The sequence below is a fragment of the Electrophorus electricus genome, chromosome 6, assembly GCF_013358815.1.
Source record: "Electrophorus electricus isolate fEleEle1 chromosome 6, fEleEle1.pri, whole genome shotgun sequence".
NCBI lineage: Eukaryota > Metazoa > Chordata > Actinopteri > Gymnotiformes > Gymnotidae > Electrophorus > Electrophorus electricus.
Window position 1 is genome coordinate 8,203,234 of NC_049540.1, and position 22,300 is coordinate 8,225,533.

The following is a 22,300-nucleotide window of genomic DNA, read 5'->3' on the forward strand; positions in this document are numbered from 1 at the left end:
TTGATGGGACCTCAGGTTATAGTGGTTTTGTTTTAGGTATCTGGCAAAAAGGTGGAATAAGTCAGAGACGTCCTATGGTCCTATGGTTGGTTGTAAAGTAATTTTAAACGGGATGCTGCACATTTTAACACAACTTTTTTTTTTCTTTTGGTTTTGATTCTATGCATGGTGAAAATCATGCGTCACTATACCTTGCTCTGAATTGTGTGTTCATTAATTAAAGTCCCATTAAGCTCTTCAGGTATATTCCATTGTGCTAGTGCTTTTTTTTTAACATGAAAAAACATTTTGAATCATTAAAGTGCTGAATTCTTGGGAGTGGTTGCCCATTCGTACAGATCTGAGGTCAGATCTTTTGGCTGGAGCATATATGTCGTCACTACTTCGGGTCATAACTCAGATTTATGACTTTTTCCTAGCTGTATAATGATACACTGAATTAGAGAAGTTTTATACCAGGGTCTTGGGGAAGCTTTCTGATCTTTTTACATTTTCAGTGGCATTAGCTGTGTGAATGGTTGTGACACTTTTGTCTCCCTCTACCTGTTTCTCTTCAAGTATTGTGCTTTATTGTTTTATCATTTTTATGTGCATCTCAGTATAACACTGGAAAACCTGAAACAGCATGTTCTATGTGCTAGGTCTGGCTAATTAGGCATACTATATATGGCTATTGCACCACACAGTCTGAGGACTCGCCTTGAAGATGTCTGTACATAATAAAGCAAGTGTACTGTGTGAGGGCTGGATGAAATGGTTTAAAAACGATGGCTGGGGTTCTAGACACAGATTAATACGTTCAATGTAGGTTCCCTACTGCTAGTGTGGTTATTGTCACTGATGTAATTGGCGCATCTGATACGGGGGGGGGGGGGGGTTTCGTGATGTTGACCGTCTTCGCAGAACAAAATGTCATACCATTTGAAAAAAAAAATTCATCTGAATCGATCAGGGGTTTGTCTCATACTGAGAGCAGATTGTTCCCTGAAAAAGTACGCAGATGATGGCTCAACAGCACTGAAATACAGATACTGTTAGCTCCTGCCATCTATAACATTAAAAAGGACATGTATCAATATTTGAAGTGACTTATGAGGTATAATAAATGTAGCAATTGGAAGTTATTAAGCAGCTTTTGAGGCATAGGGGAAAAAAATGAAAACCCATCATCATCTGATGGAAAATGGAGGTAGGGAAAGGACAGAGTATTTCATGTTTGGGAAGTGACACTGTATTTCACCCAAAAAAGGCACTTGAAAAGGAACTATAGTGGAATGTTTCCTTAACTGCTGCAGGGGTGGGAACACTACGGGGCAAGCTCGTATTTGCAGTCCAACGGATGTTGAACTTGTGACTGTAACAGTTGAAGTGTCCAACAGTGGCCACTAACCCTCCTATAGATCTTCCTTGCTAGAGAGCATTTCCGATGCATCCCTTACAACCCTGATCTGGAGAATCAAGTGCAGTTTGAAGGCATTTATTATTTGGTTAATACATTTGGCTGGGACCACACTCTTGCAGGCACATGGATCTCAGGAGGTTTGGGATACAGTATAGGAGTCCTGTCAAAATCAGTCCATAAAGACCTTATTGTTGACCTGCTAAAAGTAAACAACATTGTTCTTTTTGTACCATAGGCAATAGAGTTGAAAATCTGCTAATGGATTTCATATTGCTAATGACCTTTTTGGGTATGTACAATTGTAAGGCAGTTAGTCATACCACGCAAGCACAGATGGTTAAAACCAGAATGTTGAGTGCTGTACACAGTATTAATTGCTGTGAGAGCAACAGTATGTCCAGTCCAGACACCTAATTGCTTACTTCTGACCCAAGGCCTAATATGAGAAACGTGTTTTGTTCGTGCCAGGCCGACTGCCTCACCACCACTACAGCATCAGCAGCCCAGTTCTCGAAGCCGCATGTAACCTGAACCTGAGGCTGTAGCCACAAAGTGAAGTGCTCAACCAATAGATATTCACCTTAAATGCACTTCACTTAATCCAGTTTTGTTTCATGAATTTTAAAAAAGCCTCACACATCACACATTGTGGTCGCTTGTTCACAGGACAGTAATCATGTTTAGGACATAAATGTGTTGATTATCAACAACAAAACACCAATGAGGAACAAGATTAAGGCAAACTGACGTGCTGTGGAATGGTATGGAATTGAAACCTACCTCCAGGACCACAGCAATATGGAAATAATCAACATACCAGAATGAAATTGTACATTTCATAATCTATTTTTATTCTACAAATGAGAAAAGAAATAGATTAAAAAAAAACACATTTGTTTTATAGCACCTGGAAGTATCATGTATTTTTTTCTGATGTTCGTTTTTCTGCATTCGGGTCATTTTAATGTCTAATAAAATGTTTCGATGATTACTGTTTTTCTGATTGATTTATGATATTAAAATGACAAGCAACACGACAATGAAGAATAAGAAGAAAAGCTGTGTATAATAAAGTGAGATAAAATGGTTCTAAAGACAGAGTGAGGTATCTATTCACCTCGAACATCTATTACTGAAGTTAAAAATGTAAATACCATGCGACGTTAAGAAACTCGCCTGTACTTTTAGGAGCTGAGGTGGAAAGGATATTGGACATGATCATGCCAGGTTAGTGTCCTCGCAGTTGTACAGTACAGAAGGGAGACATGCCAACGGGACCAGCGGAATGTGTCGGGATGTCTGGACTTTTGTCATCCGTCACATGGAGGTGAATCCTCGTGAGACGGATGCGGAGGCGGCTGGGTTTTATCTTTATCTTTTTCATTCAGCTGCGCTTGGAACTCCTGCCGTGCCTGTCGGTTGGACTCCAGAAGTTCGTGTAGTTTGCCGTTCAGCGCATCGTTGCGTTCCTCCAAGTCATCTAGGCACGAGTTGATCTGGTCCAGCATGGAGTTGATTGCCGCATATTCTAGTGTTTCAATATTTAAAGTATTAATCACACTACGAATGAATATTCCGAGGGATGGTTAGAAACATCTTACAAGCATTACTTTACACATTGGTGTCCGGGGAACTGGTCTTTTAAAATAGTGAGCTGGTGTGGGTGGACGTAAAGCCAGAAGGTCATATGATCATACGGGACGAGCCTACGAAGGGCTCACTGACCTTACCTTCTTCACTGAATTCGTCTTCGTTATCAATAATTCCATCATCGTTTGTAATGTTGGGGTCTCCATTTGGTCCAGACATTTTCATCTCACAAAAATACCAAGGCAGTATAAGTTACCTCGATAAAAAAAAAAATAACCGCAAGCTAGCCAAACATTTAAACTACGTGAGACAGATGCTGAAATACAAAAAAACCCAAAAAACTTTACAGTTGATATTTAATATGTTGCCACACAGGCGCAAATAAACACTTATAGCTACAAATGTTAAATTAGAATGAGTAAAATACCACACGTTCGCAAATGCACATCTAACTATCTTACCAAGCTCGGTTAGCTACACTCACTGCACCTGATAGCTCACCACCAGCTGACTGGGGGCAACGCGATTGGGCTGTCCAGTTATGCGCCATACCATAATAAAACATAGTAATATACTATCTATGAATAAACGTAGAGTACGACAATGCGGTGTAAATAACAGCAGTACAGGGATGTCTTTAGCTTTGCAAGAGTATGAATGTGTTGCGAGAGTCTCGTGCCTGCAGGCATCGCAGCTTGGGTTCTAGCTTGTGTGGTCACGTGCGGACATAACTCTCACGCGGAACTCTGAGTTAGCTTTCCGGCTGGTTTACGTTTGCAATCCGAGCAGCGGTTTATGTACCATTTCAATAATCTATCTTTTCTCGCGTTAAAACTATGCTGATAGAGAGGCTAGAAAAATAAAAGCGGTGTGCTTGTCGCATGTGTTCGCTACAGGTGATGTATAGGAGGCTTTTCCACGTGGGGATAACAGCTAGCCAGCCAACATAATTTGTAATACAACTAGTTGGCTAATGTTACAGCCATAATAAGCAGTAATGGACGACCTGCCTGCCGAACTAAGAGCATTTCTTGAGGGTCAACCTTTTCTAGAGCTTACTGATTCCAATAAGGTGACTTAATTCCATTTTTTTTTTTGTTTATTTCTTGTATGACTGCCAGTGTAAGGTTGCTAGCTAGCTAGCGCAAATCTGGATTTAAACGTATCAAGATTTTGGCTAACCAGCTAACTGCTTTAATGATCAAAGCGTTATTTCAGGGGCTCGCTACAAGCACTGTTTTTTATTTTTAGGTCAAGTGCACGCTAAATGGCCACGAGTTTCCTTGCAACCTTGCACAGTTGCAAAACTTCACTTCGGGGAAGAAATTCAAGAAATTGTGTTCTAACGCAGAATTCAATTACAGCCAGTATGAACCACATCTGGTCGCAAGTACTAAAGAACCGTAAGTTCAGTCTATTATGCGTCGGTACGCAACTACTTTTTTTTTTCTTCTTAGTTCTGAGTCTATTACGATTTGTACGTTCTAAACACCTTGAGACTTCCACCAATGGTACAAGTGTACACAATTAAGCTACCTCATGACATCTTGTTTACATCCTCTCATGGACATTTCTGTTTGAACTGCTTTCAAAAGTCCTTAAGAGCAACTGAGTGTATCGATTATTTAAGTTTGGTCTTGTTTTCAGCTGTTCCATGTGAATCATGTGTGCGTACACCCTGGTGATATTTAAACCTTTTTTACCATAGCAATCGCCTTTTCTGCAAGCTGACCCTGAGACACATCAATCGAATTCCCCAGCATGTCCTAAGGCATGTCAGTGGGAAGCGATACAAGAAAGCTCTAGCACAATGCAAGTACCACACTAATAATGTTAGAATAATGTTTTCAAGGCTGTTTTACTTTGTCGTTCCAGTTACTTTAATATTTTCTCTTCAGCTAATGTGATTGTATTTGAAAGATTATTGCATCTCTCTGATTTGTGTACTATAACAACTGTGCAGTACTATCACCCAGCCACAGTTGGTCACAATGAACAAATCTGCTGTACGATCACATTTCAGACGAGGAGTGTGCGAAACTAGGCGTGGTGTTCATGCCGGCCAGCCTCAAGCGGAGACGACGGCCCAGAGATGCCAATGGCGAGCCGAGTACAAGTGGAGGGCAGCGGAGAATGAAGCCAGGCAGCGACTTCTGGGCACCATGTTCCAGTGACGGCGAAGACGGCGACTCGGAGGACAGCATGTCTGACCTCTACCCATGTCAGAGTTGTTTTATTCACCAATGCCCAGAAAACGTCACCTAATAACTGAGAAATGTACTATTGCTGTTTATCCACATCGCTGTATATACTTGTGTTGGATAACGTTTGGACCAGTAAAAGCTCCTAGACAAGCATTTCATATTTATACAGTGCGTGTCACAGTATTTTCTGAGGTTTAGGTTAGTTTTTAGTCACACGCACGCAAACACAACCTACTATGGTGCATTAGCAGTGACATTTTCCACCTGTCTTCTCCACAGCCTCCCTGTTCACTCTAAAGAAGGCAGAGGCACAGGAAGAAATGGAGGAAGGTGATGACTTCCAAACAGATGATATGGAGTTTTCGGAAATGGGTGATAAACAAGAACCACAGAAACGCAAAAAGGTTAGCTATAGTTTTTATTTATAGTGGTTTCTGTTTAATTTATTTTACACGTTTTCCGGAGTACAGACGCTACTCAGCTGTCCTTCACTTTTCCATCATGTGTTGGCTTGAATCTGCCAAGGCGTTGTGGAGCTTCTTGGCCCGTAGATTTACTTATAGTCCCATTGTTTCAAAGTGAAAACTGAACCCTGCACAACATAATTTAGATTTTTAATCAATGTCATTCACCCCCTGGAAGTTTCAGTTCCTTCCTCGGTTGCATCAAATGAATGAATCAAAGGTTTTTGAACAAAGGATTGGGGTCTTAGGGGTGTGTGTCTTTAGATTTGAGAAACATAGCAGGTCGGTTGTAATGCATAAAACCCCATGGTGTGTCATGCTACCTTTACAGCTTCACACTGTGCTCATAGAGTTGGATGCAGCGCATTACTGAGATTTCATGTCAGGCCACAGAGCTGAAGAAGTAATGGTCAAGTTTTTCATACGTTTGGTCAGAGGTGTTCATGTAGGGAAACCGCAAATGTAAATGAGTACAAGCTCCTGGCAACTGAGAGCGAAAACTGCTGAGATAGACAGGATCTTGGGATTTCCTGTGTGGTGAAGGTTAAAATGGCATTTAAGTGAACAATTAATTACTGTCATAGATTCTACTTGCTGAATTAGCTTACCTGTGAGTTTTGTGTCCTGCCATAAATGAGTAATTAAAAGATACTATGTTACAAGTAACATAATTCATCTGATTGTGCTATACTGTCTCATGCTTTTACAGGCCCAGTCTGTTGGCTTTAACAAGAAGTTCAAGAAAAACAGAAAAAGGAAAGGTTTTAAGACCGTCGGCGAAGTAAAGAATGGGAAATAATAAACTGTGGTGTGTGCATTAACTTTGTTTACTATTTCTTTTTATTCTTCGTGTGTTACCCCACTGTGCCTGCATAAGCATGTCTCATGGATCATTAATTCAGATGTTCAAAAATGGCTGTAGGAAGAGTGTATGGGGAATGAAAACATGAACACCCCCTTCATGGTAGGACCTAGCTGAGCATAATCATAAAAGCAAAAATCCATTTTATGATTTATAAAGAAAAATTCCTTTCCAATTCATGCCATTTAACTCTATGGATATACCAGGTGAAAATATCAAAGGTACTTTTGGAACTATTTGTAAATTTTTATTAATAAAGTAAATATGTTGTTCTAAAAATTGAACCTAAATCTACACCAAAAAACACTTAATTTCTTTAAATAAACCTTTCGCTTTTAAGATTCAGACTACATTGAGCCCACAGGACACGCCCTGATGTCTGAAATGTAGTTACAGCTTTTTTATGCAGTTCAGGGGAACGTACTTAAATGAATGAAGAGACCACTACATGTTCTAATAAACCCCACGCACTTTGAAACGTTTTGTGCAATTGCTGAGAAGATGAAACTCAGCATTGAACTGTTGATTTTACTAGAGATGTCCGAGGGTCCGTCGCTGGCTATATGACGTCAGAAAGGGGGGCCATGTTGTATGTTTTTATTGGTTTGGGTTGAGAAGACTGAGGTACCTCACACGTTTGCGATCATTTTTTTATGGTAAGAAACGAAGGTGTAAGTAATTTTTTCCCCCCACTTTTATTGCTAAGCCGTTTTGTAAATGTGCTGTGATAAGCTGTCTCACAGTTTACGAAGCGAGTGTTAGTGGGCAAAACCACGAGACGTCAGTGAAGAGAATCGTGAAGCCAGCCCTATCTGAGTCGACTGTGCTGTCCTAGCTGGATCGCTAAGTTAACGTTATCGCTAGCTACAAACTAAGCAAAATGTGTCACACTGTAGGGAAAATGGAGTATAAAAACCTCCACGGAAGATACACAAACGTCGGGGTATGAATTTGCCATATGCGAACAAATGCATTAGGCTGTTCTAAATGTGCTGATCTTAGTTGGAACAGGAATGTAATGGAGAGTTAAAACTGTTGAGGGACATGGAAGTAGGTATGGATAAAACAGAAAGGATACATCACTTCTAATACAGACAAAAAAAGTGACTGTACATAAGGTAGTTAAATTTAAACATTAAACACAAACGTTCTGTATACATTGAGTAAATTGAAATGCATCGATATCTTAGATGTATACTAAGATACTTAATCACATGGTTATCAGATACGAGAAGAAGAGGGATTGTGGCATTTGTATTTATTTTTTGAGATCCCCTCAAAACCACATTTTAAGTTAAGGTTCTCTCAGAATATGTAATAAGGAAAATCAGTTATAGCTGTCAGTGAACTACATGGTGGAACAGAATAACAAAATATGCTGCTTGTCTGGTGATCTTGCTTTAAAATAAGTCTGTAGATTGTGTCCACACACATCTACACTGTCCGCAAAATGGTTTGCATCCAATTCTGCTGTGGTCTAAGTTGTAGTCCATTATGAGTGGGAACACATTCATGTAGCTTGGTAGCTTTGAGCTACTGTACATGTTACATTTCTTGCTAAATAAGCCAATGCACTGTTTGTGTGTGTGTGTCTTTTCAGGAAATCTATGTATAAACAATTGGTCATTGCCGTAAAACTGTAAACGACATCCCATACAGCATGGCGAGTTCGTCTGTGAAATTTACATGGTGTGCTTGCCGCAATTATAAAATCCAGTCCAAGGACACCCATGAGAAGTGCTTACTCTGCCTGGGTATCCAGCATGCTAAAGAAGCAGTCCTGGAATATGGCAAATGTCCCCACTGTGCGAAGATGGACTGGAGCACTTGTATCAAGCGCCTCACCAAGGTGCAGGAGGTGATACACCAGGAGGCGCAGCAGAGGAAAAACGAAGCCGCGCAGACCGGAGTTGTGCCTAAGCTTGAGCCAGCGACTTTACCCACTGCCATCTCAGAATCCAGACCAGCGAAGGTAGCGACTGCTGTACCCACTACAACGCGGACCGAAATGGCGACGCCTGCGCCGTCGTCCTCCACCGTGCCTGTGATGTTCACTATTCTGTCTCCTTCTCCGGGCCTGTCCGAGCCTAACGCCGGTGTGGTAAAAGGCACTTACGTGTCGCGTTTGGCCTTGCAGCACACGGCAGACCCGGCTCCACCTGTGGAGCACGTGAACCCTCCGCAGATGCCTTCTACATCCCGCAAGAGACGCCGCTCATCCAGGTGTGACTCGTGCTGCACGCACCATACCAGCAGGGGTTACGGGCACAGGCGGAAACGCTCCCCGTCGCTGCCCTCGTGTTCGTCCTGGAGCTCGTCTGACTCCTCCTCATGTGAGTCTGCGAAGGGGAAGAAGACGCGGCGGGAGTCGAGGAAATCTGCAAAGCGGCACGGGCGCCTGCTGGAGATGGTGGAACAGAAGCTGGAAGCCCAACAGAGAGCTGTGCAGTTTCAGTGGAGCATGCTGGAGAGGAGGATGGACGTCCTAGAGAGAAGGGGTTCCGCAGCTGTCCTTCCTCCCATCTGCCCAAATGCTGTGGAAAGCTCTCGGGTCTTCAGCTTATCCCAGGAGAATCAGGCGCAGCGGGCTTTGGATTCTCTGGTAACTGAATGCGCTGCCCCAACAGTTGTAGTGAAACAAGAAGAGAGGACCGTAGGCGTCTCCTGTGCTGCAGGATCAGGTTTGCCACTTGATGGTGAAAGAGAAGCAGATTCTCAGCCGCCTGTGAACGATGTGGACACACAGGAGATGCTCGCATCCAACGAGCTGCAGATGCTCGTAGGACGTGCAGCCAGATACTTGGGCATCAGCTTTCCCAAATCACCCACAAGTTCTGATCCGCCATATCCAGTCATGGTTCCAGAATTTGAGGACTTGGTGCAAAGCTCGTGGTCCAACCCAGCAAGCACAAAGTCTTTCAGGACAGTTTTTTCAGAGTTGTATAAGCTTCACGAATGCCAGTCTTCAGCTTATGACCACATGCCTCAAGTTAACAGCTTCATGTCAGCCATCTTCCAAGCTGTTAGACCCACAGAGAATAGAGAACAATCTTTTCCTGCTGAGCGTTGGAAGTTTACGGAAGTGCTAATGGAAAAGACATATCAGACTGCAGGCATGCTGGCCAAAATGGCTAACTATTTGCGATACCTGTCAGACTATCAAAAGCGTCTTTTGGTGGAGATTTCTGAAGACCAACCTCAGAGGCTTACAGGGATTCTCGGCGAGCTTAAGCTCATTGGACAGTTCATTTTCCAGCTCTCCTCACATCAGGCAGAACTTTCTGGAAGGATCATGGCAGCATCTGTAGCTGTCAGACGACAGGTGTGGATGGCCAAGGCCAATTACACAGATTCACTGAAAGCAACAGTTGCTGATTTACCATTTGTGGTCAGTCATTCAGCTGGAGAAAACACAGCCTCCAGCTCAGGGGATGCAGTATGCAGACAGGAAACATGACGAAATTACACATTCATGATGTTGGTGAATTAGCTGAGTTACTACTGTTGCGATTAAAATGTAAGTGCTAAAGTCTCTTCACCCCCTCAGGTTATATTTTCACACTTTAAGTGTGAGTTGATGCCACCAAGGTGGTTGAGCAAATAGGGGCCAAAGCCCTTGCAGTTGTTAAGGAGCTGTAGGCATTGCCGGAATTGGGCAAACATTGTAGCATCTGCAGTGACTTTGTTGCCCCTGTTCTTTTAATCATTGCATCGTGCTACAGAGCCTTTGCTCATTGATTTAAGAAAATGGATGTTGGCTATTACTGTCTGAATTAATTTTTCGTTTAAGGATATAATGTGTTTTATATATTAACTGGCAGAGTGACCAAATAGTCATTGTTTAGTTCTAGATCGTAGTTACCCACTTCTTACAGAGTGGTTTTAGATTGTTCATGTTATGAGAATGTGAATACATTAAATTACCTGCATGACATGGTAGGAATTTTTTTGGTCTGATTAATACTTTATGCATCCTTCTCAGTGCATCATGTGCCCCTTTAATCGTGTCCTGATTATATTGTGCGTACTTATTCGTGCACATGTTCTGTATCCATTACTGTATCTTCCCCTACAAATGTATGTGTAGTTTAGTTAAGTCCCTAAATAAATAGTGTTGTTGACTTGCATTGGTCTGTTTGTGCTTCATTGGTTTCAATTAGAAGAACAAGTTGTCAGGCCTGACAGTGAATTTACTAAAACACTGGAGAAAAGTGGAATACTACCATTTATAAATGAAAGAATCAATATTCGGTGACCTGAATGAACCACTTAAAAACCCCAAATGGTTTACACATATTGGTATTTTCAACTTGGCTCAAAATGGACAAAATGATCAGAGAGCAGGGGTAATGCCATGAAACAATTCTGAGCATAGGCCTAATAAAAAAGTTGTAATCTGTACCCACAGATAAATATGGCATTAAATCACAGGCTTGTGCCTTACACGGTTCTTTAACACATCTGAGCACATATTAAGTTATTCAGTACAGCATGGTGCTAGGCTTAGTTAGAGGACTTCTACATTGTGCTCCACTGCGTTTGCAGACATGACCTCCCCAGCATACGTGGCACAAAGCGGCCCGGAGCCTTTATGTTAGGGGGGCTATCGTGGTAGCGCGAAGAATTGTGGGACGGCGGCGGCCTAGTCTGCAGGGACAGGCAGGAGAGCTATAGTCGGAGAGGTCTTTCAGAATAGGCGAGAACATACTGCATATTAGTGTTATATTAAGACTCTTTCACGTTTGTACGCCATGGGACAAGAAGATCTCATGAGTACAGCCGAGGACGTGGCAGATCAGGTAACGCTGTGTCTAACGGGGACGTCAAATCCTTGCAGCTAGCTGGGGTTAGTTAGCTAACGCTAATTCAGCTAGCAAGCAAAGTTCAGTGAGACGGACGTTAGGAGTCGACTGTACTGATATAGCTTAAAAACTAAAATGCCTTGCTAGTAGCCTCCTAACTGCGCTGTATCTAGCAAAGCTATTATCCGTACTTTTTTGCAGACCGAGTTTGTTTAGGTTTTGAAAAATCGGGAAAGATTGGGTCTGACTATAACTGACCTCGTAACTTTTGATTAATTTGAAGCGGATAACACTACGTTTTGGTGCTAGGTAGGTTGGTTAAGATCGCTACCCCGTATAAAAAGAGAGTGCTGAGTGCGGTTTGTAAAATTTAGATTGTGTTGGGCGACTATCGAGCTGGCTGCGGTATGCGTAGATTAAACAGTTAGCTAGCTGTTTTAGCAGCTCTGCTCTCCCCAATGTGTGTGTTTGCGTTTTTCACGTCTAGAATAGGGCCGACGTCCTTAAATGCGGCTAACCTAGATCAGTCGACTCCAATAACCATATCTACGGCTATACCCATCGTGTCGTTATCGGATGCTGTGTAGTTTATCGTATCTCTGGCTTGAGGCTTCACATAACATGGTACAACTGATGGTGACAGCTTTTCTTTGGTCGGAGTTCTTCGTGAAGTTTTGTATACGCAGACAGCCATTGCTCAGTTGTGTCAGAGGGATTGCTTAATCCTTGCTTGAACTAGAGGAAGTAACCTAAATGTTGTACGGGAAAGTCCGTGTGATCCGTAGACAGGAGGAATGTGCTGTGTCTTGTGATGGTTACAAGACTAAGATGTAACGGGAATCCTCTTTGCAGATCTAAATCAGGATCTTGAGAGTTCAGGTTTCAAGTTGTGTTTGAACAGTACTGTACCGTATAGCCTTAGTGCAGCCCAACATGGAACTGTTCCAGTCTTGAGAACACAGTACTTGTACGAGTTGTTAATAAGTAGGATGCACTGAACTGTGTGTGCTCACTTTTCTGTTTGCTCTATCGACAGCCAAGAGCTATGACTGCATGCCAAACCTAGGTTAGGCAAAATATGTAAATGTTTTAGTCCTTGCTCAGTGCCACTTTTTCAGCCTCAGCTCAGGGGACACAGTATCTCAGATTTACATCTGTCACATGAGTTACATCCTGTGCTGTAATAAATGTAACAATGGTTTGCAGTTTTGTGTTGACAAGACAAATTAAACTCACAAAATTCTGGCTCTGATAACTATTAGACAACAAAGATGCCAGATATGTATTCTGCTCTGCACAGGCATTATCTATATGCTAAACATTTTTAGAAAGTGTGCTCCACTGCACCACTTATGCCCATGTGAGCTACACAGATACTGTTTGCCTCCACACCTACAACCCCTCCCACCAAATGGTCCACATCAGCACTTGCCAACACAGCGCAACCAATCCCTATTCAACAAGTCCCATAAGCAATCTCAGCAATGTGATACTGACTGACATGGCAGCCAATCAGGTCATGCTTTCACGACCCCATGCCCACATGAGAAGCAGTATGCAGAAAAGGCTGTCATGAAGGGCTGTTATGCTATTTTAATGAAAAGAAAGAATATCCTGTTAGACAGTAACCTCAAAACATAATTTTGGTGACTTTGAATGGGTATTGTTTAGGAGGAAATATGAGAGCTGGTCTGATTCAGAAAGAATGTCCAAGTTCTAAAGGAGGAGTTTTATTCCACAGTGTTATCTCAGTTGCCTCAGGGTATAGTCACGCTGATAAATGGGCAAAGTACATCGCTTTACTGTCTTTGGTAAATCAAGCACAAGTAAAATTTACTTTACTGTCATAGTTTCACACGTTTCCTCAGTATCTGTAATAAATAGGAACTACTGTCACGTGTACATGTCCGTTCACAGCATTTAGCAGACACGTTTGTCCAGATGGACATAAAATACTGCCATTTAGGCTTCTGCTTGTTTTAAAATGGACTGTATTACCGATAAATAGAATTACTTCCACTGAAAAAAGGAAGATAAAAATTAGTGACCATGAAAAACTGAACCAAGTGTTGTCACTCATGTTGTCACCTTAACTAAGCCCAAACCGTCTCTCTCAGGAGGAGATCTGGCGAGGGATGTTTCGTGCATCTCAGCATGTGTGTTACATGTTGTTAAACTTCCTGTGGTCTATGGAGACGTGCCATTTTTTGTGATGAACATCAAGACGACAAGGGAAATGGGTGAACATTACAGGCACTTTGTGTGCTACGGCAGCAGACGCTTGAGTGAAAAAGAAGGGGGGGAAAAATAATACTGGAGGAAAAAGTCTAAATTGTTATACTGGGGATGGGAGTCTTCTTCCTTTTCTCTGTTCCCTGGTGAGGGGCTAGAAAACCTCACATATCACTTAGGAAATCTATAGAAAAAAATTCCTGCAGTCTTACTAGTCCCATGAGACATTATTTATATTTGATACTGACTGACAAATAACTTCCAGAACAAAACGTGCAGGAGTCTGGACAGCTTGGAAAGTAAGTGTTTCCCTCGCTCCCCCACAGTTCCTTCGAGTGACGAAACAGTACCTTCCCCACCTGGCGCGCCTGTGCCTGATCAGCACCTTCCTGGAGGATGGCATCCGCATGTGGTTCCAGTGGTACGAGCAAAGGGACTACATCGAGGCCACCTGGAGCTGCGGTTACTTCCTGGCCACCTGCTTCGTGCTGCTTAACCTCCTAGGGCAGCTGGGTGAGGACACAGGCTGGTCTGATGGCTTTAGGGCCGTGACGATGTATCATTTTTTAAATCGCGGAATTGGCTGCAGTGGATATTGGAGAAGACCAAAAGAAATCTATTTTTTTACCATGTGCTATGAGCGTTAGGGTTGCGCAATATGCGGTCAGTTGTTGCCATTGCTGCATTCCCCTTTATGATACAAATGAGGAAATAATAAATGAGTTGTTAGAGGTATGATATGACATCAATGGGCTCACATAAAATGTTCTTGTTTGTGAATAGCACTTGTGATCGCATTGTAATGTGTTGTAATTTACAGTGACCTTAGTGGTTCCGTCAAGTGGGTCTCAGGACGGTGAACTGGCATCCACAAGTGATGAAATAGGATAAAAGTTATTACAAGTTCCACACAAACATTAGCCATCTGTGATTTATATAGTAAATATAAAAATGGCCATAATATATTTGCAAAGGTCAGAAGAAAATGTATCCTTTAAGCATTGGGTTAGAATATTTTCAAATATAAATTGAATGTTGATGCTCCGATGTATTCATCATTCGGCAGTTAAAAATACCCACATACATCTAAGGTTGTTTCAGAGAGGTTTACTCTCATAGAAGCACGGGCATGGTAATGAGTAATGCTGTCAGATAAGACCGTTAGCAGTCTGACAGGTGCTTTTCTCTTGCAGGTGGCTGTGTGCTGATTCTCAGCAGAAACTTTGTACAGTATGCTTGCTTTGGATTATTTGGCATTATTGCACTACAGGTAAAACAAAAACACTATTTTGCTCTGACTAATAATAGTCTAATATCTCTGAATACTCTGCAGAATTATGACTGGTAACTTGATAATGTTCAGGCACCTGTTCATAAATATCAGACTGCTGAACTATATAACTCATCACTGACAATTTCTTTTTTAAAAGAGGCTTGTATGTGACTAATAAAATACATTCTAAATCATTATTTAGTGACATTTATGTTGTTTATTATTGGCAAGTAACTGTGTAACCTGACATTGTACAGCCAATTACATGAACACAAAACCATTCAGGGCAATAACAGGATTGTATTGTCAGGGGTTTATTCTATGGTAATGACCCACTAGCCATTACTCCTGTTTTATATTTTATTTTTATATATATATATATATATATATATATATATATATATATATATATATATATATATATATATATATATATATATATATATATAAATATATATATATATATATATATATATATAAATATATATATATATATATAAATATATATATATATATATATATAAATATATATAAATATATATATATATATATATATATAAATATATATATATATATATATATATATATATATATATATATATATATATATATATATAAATATAAATTTATATATATATATATATATATATATATAAATATATATATATATATATATATAAATATAAATTTATATATTTATATATATATATATATATATATATATATATATATATAAATATAAATTTATATATATATTTATATATATATTTATATATATATATATATATATATATATATATATATATAAAATGTTTTTTTATTATTATTTATATATTTGTCAATTCTGTACTGAACTTAAGTGTTTCAGAGTGAAGTAAATGTGTACATTTGCATGTGTGTTTTTGGTAAATCTGACACATTTATCGACCTTATTTTCAGACAGTTGCGTACAGTATCCTATGGGATTTAAAGTTTTTGATGAGGTGAGTTTCACTGCATTCCATATAATCAATAACAAAGTTATAGTAAGATGACACCCATCATATTCCTCCACCAGAGCCAGTAAAGGATGAATCATTCAAGTTTTAAAAGGAAATGAATGTATCAATATATATGTATTTATGCAGTGATGATATGAAAATATGTTTTGCTGTCACACGTGCATGTCACATGTTTTCACACGTACAGTGGCAGTCAAATTGCACCGAAATTTTGTCACACTCGTAGTGGCAGTGGATTTGTGTGGACGTACTGTCATACAGTAGAGGCAGTGGTTTGAGACTGACATGCAGCGGCCCTGTTATCACTGCTGCCATTGTCTGCATATGCCTCCGCAGGAACATGGCTCTGGGCGGTGGACTGCTGCTCCTCCTGGCTGAGTCACGGTCAGATGGCAAGAGCATGTTTGCAGGTGTGCCCTCGATGGGCGAAAGCTCGCCAAAACAGTACATGCAGCTGGGCGGCCGAGTGCTGCTCGTCCTCATGTTCATGACGTTACTGCACTTCGACTCCAGCTTCTTCTCGGTGAGAGCCTATGGACCCACCATCCTTCTCTCTCTCTCTCTTTCCCCCTCCCCTCTCTCTATCTTTCTCCCTCTGAGGTAATAAAAAATGTTAACAGGACAAACGAGGTTTAAACATTGAATCATAGAGATTCTGTATCCTTATAAAATTATCTGTGTACAGCACAGGGGTCTCTAGAGGCCTCTGCAGGCTTCCACAAAGGATTCTGGGTAAGCCTCTGCAGACTCCTGTGTAAGGCACATCATTTTTCCAGCAGATACAGGATGGTACAGAAAAACAACCCTATTATGCAGATGAAGTCTTTTTTTTTTCTTTTTTTTTTAAAGAAAAGTCTTCTGTTGGAATGTAATGCTACTCAGCTCCAACTAGTATAGGTACTGAATATCAATTTGCATATATTGAATAATGTATGGTTTGGATGGTGGACATTTCAGACAGTAGTATGTAAAGGAAGGTGGGGGTTATTACATAACCACTCCAGAAAACTATAAAAATGTGGGTTCTTTACGTGATTGTCAGACATTCTCCAGAGGATGCCTCAATAATGCTTGATAACGTTGACCTGCAGTAAAGGACGAGAGCAGCTATTCTCTTCAACTGATTCTTAAGTCTGCATTTTTATTCCTGAATGAAATAGAAATTATTATGCCAGCATATAGAGGAATTTAGGAACAGCATCCCTCTCTCACCATACCTGCTTCCCATCCCTTCAACTAGAGAATGTAGTAACTACCTCAGTCATTATCATATCCTCCACATTAAGTTGATTGCTGGAGTACCTTTGGCAAGTCTTTTATAGTTCAGTGAATTTCATACATTTTTATTTCATGTGAAGCATATTCCTAACCCTCATTGGCCCTCCCCCAGATCCTGCAGAACATGGTGGGTACAGCGCTCATCATCCTGGTGGCTGTCGGCTTCAAGACCAAACTGGCCGCCCTCACCTTGGTGGTGTGGCTCATGGCCATCAACGTGTACTTCAACGCCTTCTGGACTGTACCCACCTACAAACCCATGCACGACTTCCTCAAGTATGACTTCTTCCAGACCACATCGGTCGTTGGAGGCCTGCTTTTAGTGGTGGCGCTGGGGCCTGGGGGCGTGTCCATGGACGAGAAGAAAAAGGAGTGGTGAGGAGCCCCCACGCCCAATAAAAAGAGAAAACAACAAAGCCACTGCCCAGGACACAAGGACCCACAATCTTTTTACAGCATCGACATCCCAGTGCACCTCGGAGCCACCTATCTCACCTGCCTCAATTTTTTTCTTTAGCTTTTATTTTTTATTTTATTTTTTTTTTTTTTGCTTTTGTGAGTTCAGACAGGCAGCAGTTGTTGTATATCTGTTTGTCCCCTATTCGTAATATAACATCTAAGGTAAGGCAGCCTGAATATGAGGAACTGTCCAAGGAGTTATGGCTGACTTCCTTTTACACCTGAAATTTGATTTACTCTTGCCAGAAATCTCATCATTCACCACAACTCCATCTTTAAAACAATGTTAAAGTAGTCGTCCCGATACGATGCTTCACTTTTGTGCATTGCTTTAGGATTGTGCAATTTAAGATGCTTGGAGAAATAGCTGTGAAATGGGTACATATATAGCCTGTGTGAGAGAACAGCAATGTAATGCTTTGATCGAGCACATAGAGCCATATTCATGTGTGACTGGACAGAGTCTCGACTCTAATTGACTAAGGACACGTCCTGTTTTGCCCTGTTCCTACAACCCTCATATTTAATTTCTAAATAAATGGCTCTTGTGTCTAGAGTGCACAGGGTCGTTTGTGAATAATACTGTAATGCAATCCTGTTTCCATCGGTTCTCTCCCACTGGACTGACTACTGTATGCGCCAAATAGTCATATATCTCAGATCAAGACAGCAAACGGGGGCTTACCGATTGAGAAACGTTACACCATATTTCACACAGGTGGAATAGGTCAGAAGGTCTATTTTTGCACCCAAACGTTGTCTCGGTCTGTGTTTTTGCCGTCTTCGACAATAATAACGCACCGCATTGATTTACAGAAGTTTATTGTATTTTTTGTTTTCGGATCATGGCGGAGAAAAATAAAAGCAAAAATGTATCTCAGCCTGTCTTATTTACTGAACTGAAAATGGTGCTTTAAATGTATTTTTATTATTTTACACTTAAGGTCACAATGTTTATTTTCTTTCATATGTTGGGTTGCAAGAATAGTAGAAATTGTTTACACAAATGGTCATTCTTCCTTCGTATTCTCTGCCTGGATCTCATTTACATTTAATTTACCTTTTAAGCAACTCTAAAAATATCCTCCTGACTGCCAGGGGGAAAAAAGTCTCCCAATTCATTTTTTTAAACTTCCCCAATTGTTTGGAAGGCAATGAGCATACTGAAAACATTTTTATTTTTAAAAATGTTTATTTTAAAAATATAATGTGACATCTGAACATGCTACCTAAGAAACAATCATAATCACAGTAAATCAATCCCAAAGAAAATACCAAATTGTCATAAGATTTATGATGAAAACTACCAACAGCTGAGCTAATCTATATGTAACTCTTTTCTAGTGTATGTCTAGTGTTTGTATTTTGATATTATGGAGTTATGTTTATGGAGTATGATATTTCAAAAAGCAATTCCCTTTCTTTGAAACACAGAGGAAGATCTTGCACTTTGTACACATCACATACGTTTTGCTGTTGCAATCAGACCTGCGACACCTTGATGCATGTGTTTCAGCCACCATCTTTGGGAGCTGGATTGGGCTGAGGTTTCCACTTTTGACGTGGGGGAGTGTAGTCATCTTCACTCTCACTGGAGATTCCTACTTGGACCTGAGTAATCATCTGCAATTTGAATTCAAGGAACTTCAGTGGTTTCTTTCCCAGAACTTGGCAGTCAGTCAGCCATGCATTGGTGATTGCGAAATCAAAAAAGTGGAAAACTATGCACTGTCCATTTCCGAGTGCGAGTGGCCATCCTATAGAAACTTAGCATCCTGTCGGCCATGTCCACACCACCCATGTTTTTGTTGTATTCAGCAATTGCCACGGGTCTTGACACCTGGACATACCTTTTCTCTTTCTTAGACCATCTATACTGCATGTGGCCTGTGGCTCAACGCCATAGGCAGAGGATGCCATGACCACTGGTTTGTTGTCAAACCACTTGACAGCAAGTTCAGGATCTCGCCTGATCACCATCTCGGATGTCCTTCTTCCTTTCTTTTTGGTGGCCTGATCCCCTATAATGTTGCACTCCTTTGGAATTCTGTTCTTCATGGGAGTTCCTGTACCTTCCAAGCCTTACTCCATCATGGTGTGCAGGAGATTGAGAGTTGTACAGAACCTGTGAAAAAACAGGTGGGTTCCTCTGGGAACAGTCTCTGCCAAATGAAGAACAGCTTGTTCTCCAATGCCCAATCCCTCTTTGACTCTGAAGGTGGTCTTACCTTAGATTTTGTGGTTTACCAAGACCATACCACTTGCTGTGGCCAAGACAAACACCTTCAATCCAGTCAGGTATGGTTTGCCTGGTACATACTGGCGAATTGGGCAGCGACCAGTAAATGGAATCATTTGCTCATCAATGGACAATTTTCCCGTTCTAAGCTGATTTAGACATGCTTGCCTCACTTTGTTCAGAAGGGGCCTGACTTTCCACAAGAGGTCTCTGCTTTTTTCCTCATCTGAAATATCAAGGTCACTGACAATCCCTTCCTGCTCAGTTGAAAATTGAAAATACAGAGAACAAAATGTAGGTAATAAGTACAAATGTCCACTCCTATCAAAGTTTTGCTAATGATAATTAACTGGTAACTTGATAGTGCTCAGGCACCTGTTCATAAATATCAGACTGCTGAACTATATAACTCATCACTGACAATTTCTTTTTTAAAAGAGGCTTGTATGTGACTAATAAAATACATTCTAAATCATTATTTAGTGACATTTATGTTGTTTATTATTGGCAAGTAACTGTGTAACCTGACATTGTACAGCCAATTACATGAACACAAAACCATTCAGGGCAATAACAGGATTGTATTGTCAGTGGTTTATTCTATGGTAATCACACTAGCCATTACTCCTTTTATTTATATATATATATATACATATATATATATATATATATAAAATAAATTTATTTGTCAATTCTGTACTGAACTTAAGTGTTTCAGAGTGAAGTAAATGTGTACATTTGCATGTGTGTTTTTGGTAAATCTGACACATTTATCGACCTTATTTTCAGACAGTTGCGTACAGTATCCTATGGGATTTAAAGTTTTTGATGAGGTGAGTTTCACTGCATTCCATATAATCAATAACAAAGTTATAGTAAGATGACACCCATCATATTCCTCCACCAGAGCCAGTAAAGGATGAATCATTCAAGTTTTAAAAGGAAATGAATGTATCAATATATATGTATTTATGCAGTGATGATATGAAAATATGTTTTGTTGTCACACGTGCATGTCACACGTTTTCACACGTACAGTGGCAGTCAAATTGCGCCGACATTTTGTCACACTCGTAGTGGCAGTGGATTTGTGTGGACGTACTGTCATACAGTAGAGGCAGTGGTTTGAGACTGACATGCAGTGGCCCTGTATCACTGCTGCCATTGTCTGCATATGCCTCCGCAGGAACATGGCTCTGGGCGGTGGACTGCTGCTCCTCCTGGCTGAGTCACGGTCAGATGGCAAGAGCATGTTTGCAGGTGTGCCCTCGATGGGCGAGAGCGAGCCAAAACAGTACATGCAGCTGGGCGGCCGAGTGCTGCTCGTCCTCATGTTCATGACGTTACTGCACTTCGACTCCAGCTTCTTCTCGGTGAGAGCCTATGGACCCACCATCCTTCTCTCTCTCTCTTTCCCCCTCCCCTCTCTCTATCTTTCTCCCTCTAAGGTAATAAAAAATGTTTACAGGACAAACGAGGTTTAAACATTGAATCATAGAGATTCTGTATCCTTATAAAATTATCTGTGTACAGCACAGGGGTCTCTAGAGGCCTCTGCAGGCTTCCACAAAGGATTCTGGGTAAGCCTCTGCAGACTCCTGTGTAAGGCACATCATTTTTCCAGCAGATACAGGATGGTACAGAAAAACAACCCTATTATGCAGATGAAGTCTTTTTTTTTTCTTTTTTTTTTAAAGAAAAGTCTTCTGTTGGAATGTAATGCTACTCAGCTCCAACTAGTATAGGTACTGAATATCAATTTGCATATATTGAATAATGTATGGTTTGGATGGTGGACATTTCAGACAGTAGTATGTAAAGGAAGGTGGGGGTTATTACATAACCACTCCAGAAAACTATAAAAATGTGGGTTCTTTACGTGATTGTCAGACATTCTCCAGAGGATGCCTCAATAATGCTTGATAACGTTGACCTGCAGTAAAGGACGAGAGCAGCTATTCTCTTCAACTGATTCTTAAGTCTGCATTTTTATTCCTGAATGAAATAGAAATTATTATGCCAGCATATAGAGGAATTTAGGAACAGCATCCCTCTCTCACCATACCTGCTTCCCATCCCTTCAACTAGAGAATGTAGTAACTACCTCAGTCATTATCATATCCTCCACATTAAGTTGATTGCTGGAGTACCTTTGGCAAGTCTTTTATAGTTCAGTGAATTTCATACATTTTTATTTCATGTGAAGCATATTCCTAACCCTCATTGGCCCTCCCCCAGATCCTGCAGAACATGGTGGGTACAGCGCTCATCATCCTGGTGGCTGTCGGCTTCAAGACCAAACTGGCCGCCCTCACCTTGGTGGTGTGGCTCATGGCCATCAACGTGTACTTCAACGCCTTCTGGACTGTACCCACCTACAAATATATATATATATATATATATATATATATATATATATATATATATATATAACTTGACAACAACATTTCAAGACAAAATTTTCTCAATGATAATTAATAAGCAATTACTTTTC

The 22,300-nt window shown here is 40.7% G+C and overlaps 5 protein-coding genes across 6 annotated transcripts; 4 read left to right on the forward strand and 1 right to left on the reverse strand.

The window, feature by feature from the left end:
* Positions 1-22: 22 nt before the first annotated feature.
* On the reverse strand, positions 23-3,609 carry c6h9orf16 (chromosome 6 C9orf16 homolog). Its single transcript, XM_027025767.2, has 2 exons — positions 3,133-3,609; positions 23-2,930 (listed from the first exon to the last, which is right to left on the reverse strand). The coding sequence occupies exons 1-2, from the start codon at positions 3,215-3,217 to the stop codon at positions 2,713-2,715; spliced, it is 303 nt and encodes a 100-aa protein (XP_026881568.2). The 5' UTR covers positions 3,218-3,609; the 3' UTR covers positions 23-2,712.
* A 117-nt stretch (positions 3,610-3,726) lies between these two features.
* On the forward strand, positions 3,727-6,481 carry surf2 (surfeit 2). Its single transcript, XM_027025754.2, has 6 exons — positions 3,727-4,064; positions 4,244-4,395; positions 4,701-4,804; positions 5,016-5,213; positions 5,476-5,600; positions 6,370-6,481. Exons 1-6 carry the CDS (start codon positions 3,990-3,992, stop codon positions 6,457-6,459), a joined length of 744 nt encoding a protein of 247 aa, XP_026881555.2. The 5' UTR covers positions 3,727-3,989; the 3' UTR covers positions 6,460-6,481.
* A 544-nt stretch (positions 6,482-7,025) lies between these two features.
* On the forward strand, positions 7,026-10,649 carry LOC113586935. 2 transcript variants are annotated; one of them, XM_027025377.2, is made up of 2 exons: positions 7,026-7,193; positions 8,123-10,649. In XM_027025377.2, the coding sequence occupies exon 2, from the start codon at positions 8,183-8,185 to the stop codon at positions 9,977-9,979; it is 1,797 nt and encodes a 598-aa protein (XP_026881178.2). In that variant the 5' UTR covers positions 7,026-7,193; positions 8,123-8,182; the 3' UTR covers positions 9,980-10,649. The 2 variants fall into 2 exon arrangements, with proteins under 2 accessions (XP_026881178.2, XP_026881170.2); XM_027025369.2 differs by having other exon boundaries at positions 7,026-7,178.
* Positions 10,650-11,137: 488 nt separating this feature from the next.
* LOC113587214 (surfeit locus protein 4) lies at positions 11,138-18,447 on the forward strand. The gene is made up of 6 exons (XM_027025779.2): positions 11,138-11,321; positions 13,883-14,069; positions 14,750-14,826; positions 15,769-15,812; positions 16,167-16,353; positions 17,221-18,447. Exons 1-6 carry the CDS (start codon positions 11,274-11,276, stop codon positions 17,485-17,487), a joined length of 810 nt encoding a protein of 269 aa, XP_026881580.1. The 5' UTR covers positions 11,138-11,273; the 3' UTR covers positions 17,488-18,447.
* A 2,086-nt stretch (positions 18,448-20,533) lies between these two features.
* LOC118241552 (surfeit locus protein 4-like) lies at positions 20,534-22,197 on the forward strand (the record flags this gene model as incomplete). Its single annotated transcript, XM_035527145.1, has 3 exons — positions 20,534-20,639; positions 20,993-21,179; positions 22,045-22,197. Coding segments are annotated over exons 1-3 (345 nt in total), but the record flags the coding sequence as incomplete, so codon positions are not given.
* Positions 22,198-22,300: the final 103 nt, after the last annotated feature.